The sequence below is a fragment of the Neopsephotus bourkii genome, unplaced genomic scaffold, assembly GCF_033783945.1.
Source record: "Neopsephotus bourkii isolate Nb327-2 ecotype Australia unplaced genomic scaffold, CSIRO-AGI_Nbou_v1 NB_1760, whole genome shotgun sequence".
Classification (NCBI taxonomy): Eukaryota; Metazoa; Chordata; class Aves; order Psittaciformes; family Psittacidae; genus Neopsephotus; species Neopsephotus bourkii.
Genome location: NW_026902234.1, coordinates 7,297,506 through 7,310,719, shown reverse-complemented (window position 1 = coordinate 7,310,719; position 13,214 = coordinate 7,297,506). Strand labels below are relative to the sequence as shown.

The 13,214-nt window shown below is 42.6% G+C and overlaps 1 protein-coding gene across 1 annotated transcript in view; it reads right to left on the bottom strand.

The window, feature by feature from the left end:
• SH3RF3 (SH3 domain containing ring finger 3) overlaps positions 1-13,214 on the bottom strand; it is a 247,016-nt gene that overhangs the window by 47,674 nt on the left and 186,128 nt on the right. Inside the window, exon 4 of the mRNA XM_061377606.1 lies at positions 11,913-12,281. Coding sequence (XP_061233590.1) covers positions 11,913-12,281 — 369 coding nt within the window. The remainder of the gene's footprint in view (positions 1-11,912; positions 12,282-13,214) is intronic.

The window sequence follows — 13,214 nt, the reverse complement described above, 5'->3', positions numbered from 1 at the left end:
AGAAGAAGATACTATCAATTTCCAAAATGCAGTCTCATTTATGTATACTGGTTTTATCATCAGGAGTGTTCCTCACCTTAAGAAAAAGGTGACAACACAAGCCAAACCAGGTGTACCTCTGGACAGAGAAGGTAGGAGTCCATTTTTACCACAGCAAATAAATCCTTACTCTCATATAAAGAACTGGACAGATCTTTTTCAGCCATTAATGTTGAAAGGCAATTCTAAACGTAATCATTCACTTTTCAAAGCTTAATGCTCTGTGAAAGTATGTAGGACAAACTCTTTTGAGTTGTCTCACCAAAGTCCTCATTCATCTATGTCAGAAATGAATGCTGACTGGAAACTTCTCCTGAAGTAATGCCAAGGCCTGTAACAACAGATCTTGCTGTAAAGACAGGTCAAAACTGGGCTGATGGGATAAGTAATGGCTTACTTGAGCACAAGGCTTTTTTAGTAAGTCTAACAAATTGCTGCAGCACATCTATAGCCAGAATGGCTCTACAAAGTAGGATCTGAAGTTTAGGCACAAATTGTAGGTTCAGTGCCTGTTACACACGGCAAAAACTGAGCAGTTCGCAGACCTCTAGTGCAGCTTTCCGTTTCCAAATGTTATCTAACAAACAGTAAATATTGATTTATTTTGGGAACAGAAACACAGGGACATTTTTTGTACTTACAAATAGCACTGAATTAAACCAAGACACTGAAAAAAACCCAAGACACACATTGCTATTTAATTAATGGTTTCAAGGTCACCCAATTCCAAAAAAGCCCACGTAATTATTAGTGTCATGTTTTGTCAGTCTATTGCTAAGCTATATTGCTTTGTTGTATATTAACACCATACCACTAGGAAATCATGCAGCAAAATATGAAGACGCTGCTCTGTGATTCCATGGCTTTTGGCAACAAGCAGCAAGCTGTCTCCTCTCTCACCGACATGTATGCTCAATCACAAAGTTGTAGTGACAAGTACGTCTCCTTTTTCTCATTATTTCCCTTTACTTTCTGGCTGCTTGCTCAAACAAGGAAGGTTCCAGGCAGCTCTTAGTCCTATGTGTAAGTGTTCTTTCCAGTTCTGTGACTAAGGCTTTATTAATCCTGCCTGTCACATCAGTGAGATAATATCAACTTACAGAAAAAAACCCAACCCACTAAAAAATGTAGGCATAGCTGCAGAATGATCCCTCATTTGTTATTTTGAGCTTGTTAATGAGTTAGGAATTGTGGAAGATGCTGGGCAGAAAGACCTGGCAGCTGCCTCATTCAAGAAGTAAGCCTGGTTCAAACTTCTTCATGTTGTGCCACCAGCGTATGCCTGCTCTGAGCTAGAGAAATTGCCTCCAAGAAAATAGGTCGGTCCCCACCCTTCCTTGGTAGGACAAACCACTTTGGTTTTACCTCACAAATAAACAGAACTGAATGAACAGCCTCAGGGTGCAACTGGAAAGGCCCATTTATACTGACAGTGGTGGCTTATGTGTCTTCTGTATTACTGGAAGCATAAGCCCAAGCACTTTCTATGTGCTATTACATTTGTACTAACATACAATCCGAGGGATTAAGAAATCATGCAATTTTAATTCAATGTTGCTAGATGACAATGTTGGTTTTTTTTCCTTGAATAATCCCAAAGAAATCTCCATAGTTCTGTATGTCCTCTCTCCACCTGACATTCAGTTTCTTGCCTGTGGCCTTTTACTGCAATACTGCTACATCTGGTGCCAGCCTGAACCCTACAAACCATTCATTTTTGACACTTTGCACACCACATGCATCCAAACTCTAAATCAGTGCCTGCTTCTGATTGTGCTCCAGGTTTTCTTTAGCTGCTCTCCCCTGCCGGCTGTGACATGATGGTGTACTTGCCAGTGTGCCTATGACCCCTCTTTTCATAATCAGGTTTTACTCCACAGGACCTGCTGGCCTTCCTCTGTTCACATTGTGGCATTTACGTTCACACAAGTGTTCTGCTCTTCAGTGTCACCCACCTCTGTGCTCCTTGATGAATTCTCTTGGTGACTGCCTGATTGCAACTATGCATCTGAATGTGCACCAGCTTTGCATTTAAACTACAGACCCTGACATGGTGAAGGTCTCCTAAACCTCCCCTTTTAAGGCCCTGTTCTCTTCTCTTGCTTATGTATCAATGATTGGCTCATACTATAAGATACAATACTGACAGATTATTTTGCAAGATAATATTTGAAATAAGATTTTGAAAAGACTGCTTTTTTATTTTTTTTAATAATAAACTCCTATTTCTTCACATTTTTGGTTACCTTTGTTGGAAGTTTACCTTTCCACTTTACATTCTCACAATTTCATATGAGTTTCCCCAGTAACACTAATAGTTCTCCTGGACAACACAGCAGGCCTTTCTCCATCACAGCTGGTAGCAGGGTTTAGTTTGTTTTCCTTCTTTATTTAGCCCTGGAGCCAGGTTTTACATTTACTGTTGTGATCTAAGGAACAAGGCACTAAAAGTGTCCCACTCTCCTCTTCATCTGCTCAGGTGAATGGGAATCCAAGACAATGCTCAGGTTTTTTGTTCTCTGCTTTGATACCTTTTGTGAGGTCTGTGTGCCACAGAACCTCAGAACCTTCTGATGGCACATCCCTGTGTTATCCACCTTCCTGTGGCACCAGGCATGTGAACACAGCCATGTTCAGGCTTTACACAGAGAGGGCTCAAACACTGCAGCATTTGTGTCTTAATCCTTCTTCCACCTCTGCTATTCACCATTGCTAAGACTTATCTGGGAGGAGATGCCTCTGGCAGTCAGGTTTTTAAGAAGCACATTGGCATCTATTGATAAAAACAGGAACTTTACAAAGTTTTCTCAGGGAGCTATTAAGAAGTACTCCACTGTCTGACTCCCATGGAGTTTATTGCGATCTAAGTAATAAGAGCCACTTCTGAAAATGCCATTTGGTGACCCGTTCTATCTTTATGAGCCCCTAATGCCTTTAAACATTTGGCCATTGAGTTTCCAGACATGACATGCTGGGTAATCACACTGTAATATACCTCCTGATTAAGAAGCTGTTTACTCTAATGGTGGCTGCAGTTTTCTGAACTAGACACTGCCAACTCTCATCCCATTTACTTAGGCCACTAAACAGCCAAATCCGACTGCTTCATGCTCCCACTCCAGTCTGGCATTCTCTGAGTACCACTTACCACTGCCAATGTTTTCAGCTCAACAGCAACAGTTCCTCTCTCCCAAGGGACAATACAACCCCAGCTGCCAGCCAGCAGGGAAAAGCAGCTGCATGAAGGCGTGCTGAAGACCACCTCTGGATAACTTCTGTTCTAATTCCTGCTTCTTTATGCCCATTAATAGCACAGCGACCTCACCTGTACTGCAGAAGGCTAAATCTTGAGTAAAACTTGTGGACTATATACACGGACACAATTATTCTGCATGATAGATATCTCACACCCAGCTCCTGCTCTGCCATTTGGTTTTATCACCAGCAACTCTGGTGTAATAGCCCATGGGCTGCCTAGTAATAGAAAAGGACTTTCTGCCTTCTGTACATAAAGAAAACAGCCTCCTTATGACCACTGAAACACAACTTAGCCCTGTTCCCTAACACTTATGTCTCAGAAACTCATAACTCAAACCTTGAGGCCTCCCTAAAAATTGTCTGTTTCTTCCTCCCTGTCTCCATGTTGGCTGTTATAAGAAGACTTCATGTGAGAACCAAGAATGAAGAAAGGCTCTGACTAAAGGCACCTTGGGGCTCGGCTAAACTAGCCAAGCAGCATGGTCCTCTGGAGCAAATTAGGAGCAGAGCAAAGCGTCTCTGCTCTTGGTCCCCATGCAGCATTTCCAGCACCATTTCTAAATGCTTAAGTAAGTCACAGCCCCAAGCACCATTCAGGACAGCCAAACCTAGCTGAACAAAAATGAAAAAGATAACTGTCCATCCTTGAGAGCCAGAATTTCCTAAGAAATTCTGATTCCCAGAACAAAGAACAAACAGTCCAACTTCTTCAGAGGACACCACAAGGTGTCTAATACGGATCTCATTCCTCCTCCAACTGATAAGTGTTATTTGCAAGAGAACTACAGGAACATCAAAACAAATTGCACTTCAGTGTATCTGTAATGATATATTTATATTACAGTTTATACCATATACTCCTGGGTAAATAATACACTGCCGAGATGTTGCTGCCTCTTGTGTCAGCTCTGACATATTTAAAAGTAACCAACCTGGCGAAACATTACTGACAAGCCCACAGAGACTAGGAAATTAAAGGTAATAACCACTCATCTGGGCTGAAACTTCATCTCAAATTCATCCCCTTTCTCTCTTCCCATCCACACCTCTATGAAAGCATAAAAATTAGTAGTCTGGACTTTGAGCATCAAATATCATTTAATCCCCCCTGTAGATTTACTTTAGATTTTCACCAGTACTTTAAGGCCACATTTGTGGTTTAATTCAAAAAGACGTGGTGCCTGTAAGGATTAGTGAAGTGCCTTGCAAAAGCATTGGGCTCAGTCTTGGAAGGGAATAGCAGTCAAGAAGACAGTGATAAAACTAGGGACAGACTACAATGACATTGCAGGTTGCAGCAGCCTTCACAGAAAAATAATTGCTGCTGCTATCAGACGAATGTTCTTATCATCTAGAAAATCATCAACCAGAAATCTCAGTTTTGACTTCAAAGCAAATCCAGCACTCTCTCACCACAGGGCACTTATCACATTCATTAATTCACAGGAATATTTCTTTTAATGTCTTGGATGCATATTTACAGCTTATTTTAAATTTCTCTTTAATATTACTTTAAAATAAGAGAAAACCACAAAGCATTCAACTCACATAGGTTGACATACCATCCTCTGGAGATATTACAAAAAATAGGCTAAGGGTCTTTAAGATTCCTGTGACTTGTTTCCCTAATTTGCTGACTCCATAAAACAATAACTGTGGCAATCACTCCAAGCCCTAATGTTCCTAGAAATAATGTATTAGCTCTTAATGCGTTGTAGTGCACCAAGTATTGATGAAAAGTGTTACATGCAAGAACAAGTAGCCTCATCAAATGCTAATTACCAAAGTGGGAGCTGAAACAGACTTACCCGTTCTAGAGTAAGATTTTTTCTTCCATAATGGTATGTGTGTAAAAACCAAACAAAGGTGCATGATAACAGCTGCAGCTGCATAAATACCCAGTTCCTTCCTGAAAAAAATGATCTAAATTTATATGACTTAGCATTTACTGAGGGGTTCTTGCAATCTGTAAGTATCTGTGTCTGTGGGTGAAGGTGAGGCAGAATATTATGCTAGTCTGTTCTAGTAGCTTGTTGGCCCTGATTATTTTTTGGTTCACAGTAGGCCAAAAAGATCTAGATCCTGTCTTTTGTGAATAGCCCATGCAGCTATGCAGAGAGCTGAAGAAATCATGTAAATCTATTTCCTGAGCTTCCGTTTACATAACCTGCAATCTAAGGATGGCTGCAAGTTAGAATAAAAGAAATCAAAACAAACCAAATATTTGTTGTCATCTTCCAAATGTTCGTTTGACATTCCCGTCCATAAAAGCACTGGTTATTCTGATTTGCAGTTTCTTAGTTCCCCAAAATGAGGACTAATTAAGCATCATGCGGATGAGCATCATGAGAATTATATTTTAGTCAGCCTTGTTTCTCTCTCAGACTAACCCTTTCAGCACTAAGCACCAGTGTCTAGCTCTTCACCATGAGGTTTTAAACGGTTTTATAGTAAATAGTTTCTTGCAGTTCTGGGATCAAAGAACATGAAAAATCAAATGCAGAGAGACAGAAAAGCTTAAAGTAAAAGCTTGACCTCTAAAAGAGGTTAATTTAATCCCACATTTCTAATTACCCTTTTGATAACTACACAGTGAATACATTGGAATCCTGTGCAATGCTTCCTGTAGGAAGTCCTCCTCCAGGGAGACAGTAGTGGTAAACAAATGAACAAACCCACCAAACAAACAAAAAAAGAAAAATACACTCTGTAGTAGTTTCTGTTCGTATCTCATGCTTGTACACATAGCATGTGCCGGATGGACAGGATTTTGTGGTATAGTGTAAATACCAAGAGATTGCCTTGCTTGCTCTTGAGGCTTCCAAACCAGTAGTTGACTGGCAGGTAGCATAAAGCCTCAGGATTAGCCCTGTGGAAAAATGATTTCAGTGGCAAAATGTTTTTGGGTTACTACCCTGAGGAGCATCTGGAAATAAAATATTTTGCTTTTGTTTTGCAGGCAACGGGATTTCATGCCCAGTTGAATAGCCCTTCTATAGCACAACATTCTCTCTTCCCAGATCCTATAAAAAAAAAAGGTTTTGTGGTTCTTCAAAAACCTTTCAAAATGATTTTGTGACAAGGGAAATTATAGGATAAAGAGAAGGCACTGTCTTTAAACCAGTAACTTCTGAAAGGCGATTTTGCTTTGACCTGGATTCTTGGTAGCTTATGTAATCAGTCAATAGACTGAGTCAGCACATGCGCCTATTCGCAACATTTTTGACAAACAATGTAAGATATCCCAATATGTAGAGTATATTCAAAGACCTACTGGTAGCAAAAGGAAAGCAAAAATACAGCTTACATGCCTGCCCTAAACTCTGCTTGAAAAAAATTAACTCCTTCCTACCTACAAAACCCCCCCAAAAGAGTTTTATTTATAAAATTATTTAAAATAGAGGTACAATAAATAGGCTGTGTTTGGAACCAGTTCTAAATAATTCTGAATAGAATTGAGATTATACAAAGACCATGAAGTATTTAAGGCTAAATTTTAGCAAGGTTAAACTTTAGCAAAGTCTGCTATGCTGCTTTCAATACATATTGATCTAAATGACAGAAGCACAGGTTGCACTGATATTACTTCTCTTTTGCCATTTTGAGTGGTTCAGCCTCATGAAATAGCTGCCCCTGGTTTCAGCTGTCTCATTTTCACTAATGGATGTCCAGTCAGTTGTCATTCACAGCCAGAAGTAAGTTGGCTAGAATTTGGACTCCAGGCCAAAACTGAAAAATACCTGTATTTCCTTTCATATCTCAGATCCTGTTGTGCACTTGAAAATTCAAGGTTCATTTTTAGTGTCTGGATTTTATGTATAAACTTGTATGCTTCTCATGGTCAGCACATTTAGGTTATCAGTCAAGGCTGAACCAGAGTTCTGCTATTACGTTTTCTCAGCTAAAATTCAGCACTTCTAAATAACTGATAAGGAGTCACACTTTCATATGCTTTATATAGCAAGACACTTCAAGGAACATTTTTCATTTCAAATACTGTCACTCTTTGGGACTGGAACTGTGCAAGACATTATTCTCAGCTTTTCCTGAACATGTGGCCTCTGGTTAGGAGCCTGTACTACCCCTCACAGATACAAATGGACTTCTTGTGCGTGGTGATGAGTCGTTCAAAACACACATAGAAGTTCCTTTCTTTCTCCCTCAGCTGTTATCCTGGTGTGCACAAAGCCATGCTTCATTATTCATGAGATGCGTTTTCTGTCAAAAAACAGGGGATCTGGAGCAGTACTGACCTATGACCTTTCCAAATAGCAGGGTAGAATAATTCATAAGGGGTGGAAATGGAAGCAAGACAAGCCATCTGAGGCTTAGGCACAATTACTGTCCAGGGGGACCTTCCCCACTCCCCAGGGAGTCTCGGTTACGAACCACTCCTCTGCACCTGTAATCGAATTCAGCTTCTGCTCCATCATAGGATTGCAGCACTATTTACAATTTCAATAAAAATCTACTTTGCCAACAGTCACTATTACCTTTAAGACGGAGATCTTACATCTAATAAGTGATACTCAGTGTGCAATAAAAAGCATACAAGAAGTAAATTTGGCTTAAAGCAAAATCAAGATCCCAGCATTGCCTCTTTGAAAAGAAATGCTTTCTGTCCTTGTAGTCTTCCAGTCACTATTTTATCCAGCTGAGGTGGCTGGAAGTTGATTCCCGTACCTCTGAGTGTCCCTGGGTTTGCAGTCAATGAAGATGGTTTTCTGACCACGACTAATTTCAAAACACATCTTGGCTTTTAGGAAACAGCAGAGTTGGTTCTACTTAAAGAAAATGAACATGTTATGAAGGGCTTGTAGTGTTCAATTATTAAATTAATGGTATGAAGAAATGCTTTCAAAACATGTGATTTCATACTCTGGTCTGCATGTCAATGCTCAGTATGCATAAATTTGTGCCCTCCTGGAGAAGCAGGAGTCTTATAATAGTTAAACAACTACATAAAAACAAAAAAACCCCATGAGTTTGACATGAAAGTCTGGTTTCAATTCACAAAAAATTGACAAAAGCCACAGGAATATAGTACTATGCATGAAATCACTTCTAAAGGGTGGAATACATTTCACATCTACTGAAACATGCAAAATTTGCACCTAAATTTTAAGTTCCTACAGTAAGAAGCCCTTAGTGTCTCCATTTCTTCTCATGTCAGCAGGGACAAAGCAGGTGCCCTTGACACAGGAGCCTCAGGTCTACAAGGAAAATGGATGCTTGTTTCGTTGGGCACCAGCCAGTTGCCTGAGGTAGGAGACTGGATGCCATTCAAGAACTCCTGTAATTGAATTCTGCTTATTCAAAAGACAGGCTATAGGAAAACTGTGTCAAACATTTAAACAATGTAGACACCCCCCCCCCGCAGGCTAGATACCAATCTTGAAACGTACCAGAGAAGCTCATATCTACTAAACTGAACAAAATACCTTTATTTCTGTTAAAGAAGAAATCTGTTAAATAAATACTGATAAAGTGTCTGGAATTTTCAAGGATGTGATATAAAGACACAATAACCCAAATTTAGATTCTAATATTGAAAGGAAAGGCATAAATTTGTCAGGCATTCACCACTGAAACTGTAAATTTGTTGCTTCCTCATAAGAAATATGCTTTGGCTGAATTTGCTGTTACAAACTATCAGGGGCCTGAGAAGATTATAGAGAGAACTACTCAAGTGATGTGATGATGACTTGCAGGGCAGAGAGGTTCTTCTTTAAGTAAGGAAACAAAAAGCGAGACATCTTCCTGCAGCAGAGCTCACCAGTAAGTTTGGTAGCTACATGCACAGCCTTCCTACCAACCTGCCCATGCTCCCAGCAATACCTCTGAGGACTTCTGAAGCAGAAGTAGAATCAGTCTGCAGATTGTCAAGACTTCAAACCCTGAACAAGACGTACAAGACATTTACCTTAAACATGCCAAACACAAAATAAAATGGTCTGAAGTCAAGATTCTCACTGCCCTGAAAGCCTTGATGTAAATGCTCAGGGGCCCATTGTTTATGCTATGTTAGCTGTTGTTCAGCCACGTGAATAAAAGAAAAGTGCTGAACTTATTTTCTGTCTAAGGCTGCAGCATCACTAATTGTTTCAGAGCCATGTCAGGTCTTAGCAGATGGCAGAAAAGGAACTGAATTTCTGACATTTTTAATTAAAACATAACCCCTATTATCATGGGATTAATAGTTATATTAATAAGGCTGCACAATTTTAATGTGTATTTGGTAAGAGGCAAATTCAGGGTTCTGTAAACCTAAGAAGGCTAAAAGCAGGTCAATTTGCAGAGGTGAGCAGCTCCCAGAGAGTATGCCTTCAAAACCAGAGAGAGGGGAAAAAACAGTGTTCGGGAGCCTCAATTCTGAGCAGTGAGAATCACCAAGGGAGCCTCAAGTCCTCAATAACACTTGCCCAGGAGCTGGCAGCTTCTTGGTTTGGGAGGCCAGGTCTACTGGAGGCTGGTGGAGCTGCGTTTCAAGCTGCTTTAATAGGAGACGACAGGCTGGTCAAGGCAGCTTTAAAGTAGATGTGTTGGGGGACGGGGACACCAATTATGTGTCTTCCCACCCAGTGCAAAGAACCTAACCAACCTTCCTGTGGGTTGTGTTTCAATAAAAACAATCTGTTCCAGGGAACATGGGGCCCCTTTTGTCCCCTACCACTTCTGCCCAAATGCCATAATGGTCTGTGAACCAAGTGAGGTTTTGCATACCAGTTGTTCTTTTAAAAGGGGGGAGAATAGTCAAAGCGCTTTCTGCTTCATGGCCTAATTTTTGCAGTTTACTAGCTTAGAATGAGTTTTCACATTACTCTAGCAAAGGGTGCACATGGTGTTTCCTTTGACTAGCATAAGAACAGAAAAGCCACAGTCTGTCACATCTCTGTAAAGTCCAAATGTGTCACTCTGAGTGCCAAAAACCTGTGTGTCATTTAGCTTGACAATCTTGGGACCCTCACTTGTGTCTAGTGCTTGTGCTGCTTCACAGATGTCCCAGGACATCTTGGAACATATGCTGCTTTGTATGCCCTGCTGGGGGCTGAAAGGAGAGGAAAAGTCTTACAGTACAGAGGCCCTGCCTGGAAAAGGCTAAATTACAGTTGGACAGAGCTATGTCTCTGGCTTCTACATGTAGATGGGCAGTAGAGGGAGGTGAGCAGCTGAGATAGGAGCAGAGGGTGCTGCTCCACCATGGCAGCATCCATGCTCCACCATTAGCACTCTGTTTCAGCTGGCCCAATGGTGCACATTGGCATGCACACAGGAGCACTGCTTTCCCTGGTGTCCTAGAGAACCTGTGCTGCAGGGGCATTGGGCTCATGTCCTGGGTGGCAGTGGGGCACAGCTGTCTCCCAAAGGGAAGACCCACCAGCGCTGCAAATGGATACAAGCAAGCGTTCTTGCCCAAGGTAGTCCCTCCAGTTTGATGTTTATCTCCCTTCCTGCACTGCCCTCTCCTAGATGTCTACACACATACCAGTGTAGGCTGTAACATGGATTGCTTTCCTGCTCCCAGTTGCCACAGGGGAGGGAAACAATCCACATTTGTCCCTGTATGGGGACACGGGTGTGAAGAGCAGGAAGGCATGGCCAGGGAGAGGAAAAGGGCAAGGGTGACTTCCTTCAGTGGAGAAATCATGGAATCATAGAATCAGCTAGGTTGAAAAGACCTTTAAGATCATAGAGTCCAACCTTTATTCCAGGACTGCCAAGGCCACCACTAAACCATGTCACTGAGACCTCATCTACATGACCAGCTGATCTGTAGAGGGAAACTGTGACCACGTGTCTGCACACTGAGGTTGTAGATGACTGAGCAGGAAGGCTGAGTCAGAAAAGTTTTAGGAGTATTACTATTATTATTTTCCATTCCTTTGTACATCTTCAAACTGCAAGCTTCCAGTTGGATTCCCTTATCCACAGAAGCAGTGAGCATTTACAAGGTGTTTCAGTGCATCCCTGAGTCTGGCTCCTGTTTCTGCCAGCCACCCAGAAGCAGCCTCTCAGAAGCAATTTTTTTGGGACCTGTGGGGATGTTCAGGAGGTTCCTCCTCTGTCTTCTCCTTCAAGAGGGGGAAAGATGGAAGGGCTGCACCCTCAGCACGTGTGATAGTTTAAAACTTCCTTGGCTGTTTCTGCACAGCAGCTACTCACTGGGTACAACACTTGTAAAAGTACAGCACACTTGCTTATCTTCCAATGCTCTGTAGGGAAATAAACACTCAAAAAATCTTCTTTATTCCCAGTGTGTGAATTCCATATTGACATTGCTACCCTGCAGGGTAACAGTGTCACTCAAAATGCTTCATTCCTACAACAGAAAGTGATGAAACATAAGCTGCATTACTTCAAACAAATGTAGAATTACTTCTTTATTTTTTAAATGTGCTAGATTACTGTGAACCAAATTTGGCTTTATTCTCTGGCCCCTCATGCTTGCGCACTGATTAACACAAGGATGGGAATGACAGATGCCAAGTACTGTCACATCAGGACAACACCACTGTGCAGCTGCTTCGTGCACGGACCAGTCACATTGAAAGAGGCCAGGCAAAAGCATGCCGTCCACTAAGGGCACCAAAACGCCACCTCCACCCCAACCTTACCTGGGCCGGGGCACTGGAAGAGAGGTGGGTCAAGTCCCCAATCCTGGCGGCTGCCCGCGGGTCGCTGGAGCTGATGAGGACAGGGGCACTGATCTCCATGGAGTGCCGGTTGCTGGTAGCCTGCGAGGACTTGTGCGTCATGCTAAGGGCGGTGAAGGAGTGGCGCTTCTTGGTGTTCTTCTTGCCCTCCGCCTGCCTCTGGGCCGCCCCAGCTGCCCCGGCGCCGGTCAGAGTGGAGCATGGTGTCAGGCCCACCGCTGATGCTGCTGCCACTGCTGCCGGCTCCGTTGTCAGCAGCACGTCGCAGCCAGAGGCGGCTGCCGAGCATGTCTTGTCCATCTCGATGAGCTGCTTGGCGGATTCATTCAGCTAGGAGCGGAGGAAAGGGGAAGATAAAAAAAGATAAAGAAAAGAAAGGAAGTGGGATGTTGACATCTTTCTGATGGAACATGCTGGACCTGCCTGGGCCTTCCTCCCTAAAGCACCATGAACCTTTCCTGGTGGCCTACTCCAGCCCCACCTGCAACCCCAGCAAGGGGATCATGCTGACCACTAAAATGTGCTGGCTTTCCCATGGGGCAGAGCAGGGTTTGGGATGCTATACATGCCTGCAGGGCTTGCTACAGGGTGGATCTGCCCTGGCAAAATGGGTGCTTGGGAAAGGTCTCAAACTCAGCCTGGTTTCATTCCCTGCCAACCATCTTTCAGTAGGCCATCCAGGTCCCCAGCAGGCACACTAGCATGTTTTGTTTCCCAAAACCAGTCCCAAACCAAGGGTTATTGTCCAGCTCCAGGATGATGCTCAGTCTACTTAATTTTCTGAAGCTGGGTGAGTTATTTCCATTCACTTTTTAATGCCAGAAGAATCAAGAGGGGTAGAATAAACATTCAGGAGAGTTAAGCTAGAACCAGACACCACAAATTGGTGTGCATCAAGCTATGACATTTAAAAAAATGGCATTCCCCAAAATAGCTTGTCCCAGGCTGCAGAGGTAGAACTGGGGGAAGGAGGCAAGAGCCTCTTCATCAATGTCTCATTATTTCCTGGTCCACTATAGGCCTATGCTTCAAGTTTGCCACACAGGGTTTTGATCTAGGAGTACAGCTTCCAAATCCTTTCAGTTTTATCTCCCTGCCTCCCTCCTGACACAGGTTATTCAAACACAGACACAAATCGAAGGCATTTTTTTCCAGCTCTATGAACTCAACTGCGGAAGAGCATGATGGCCACTGGAAGACTTGCTCAGGGTCCAACTTGAAAAATTGGTCTCATCAGTCCTCCCAGAGGGTTTAAAACTTGGC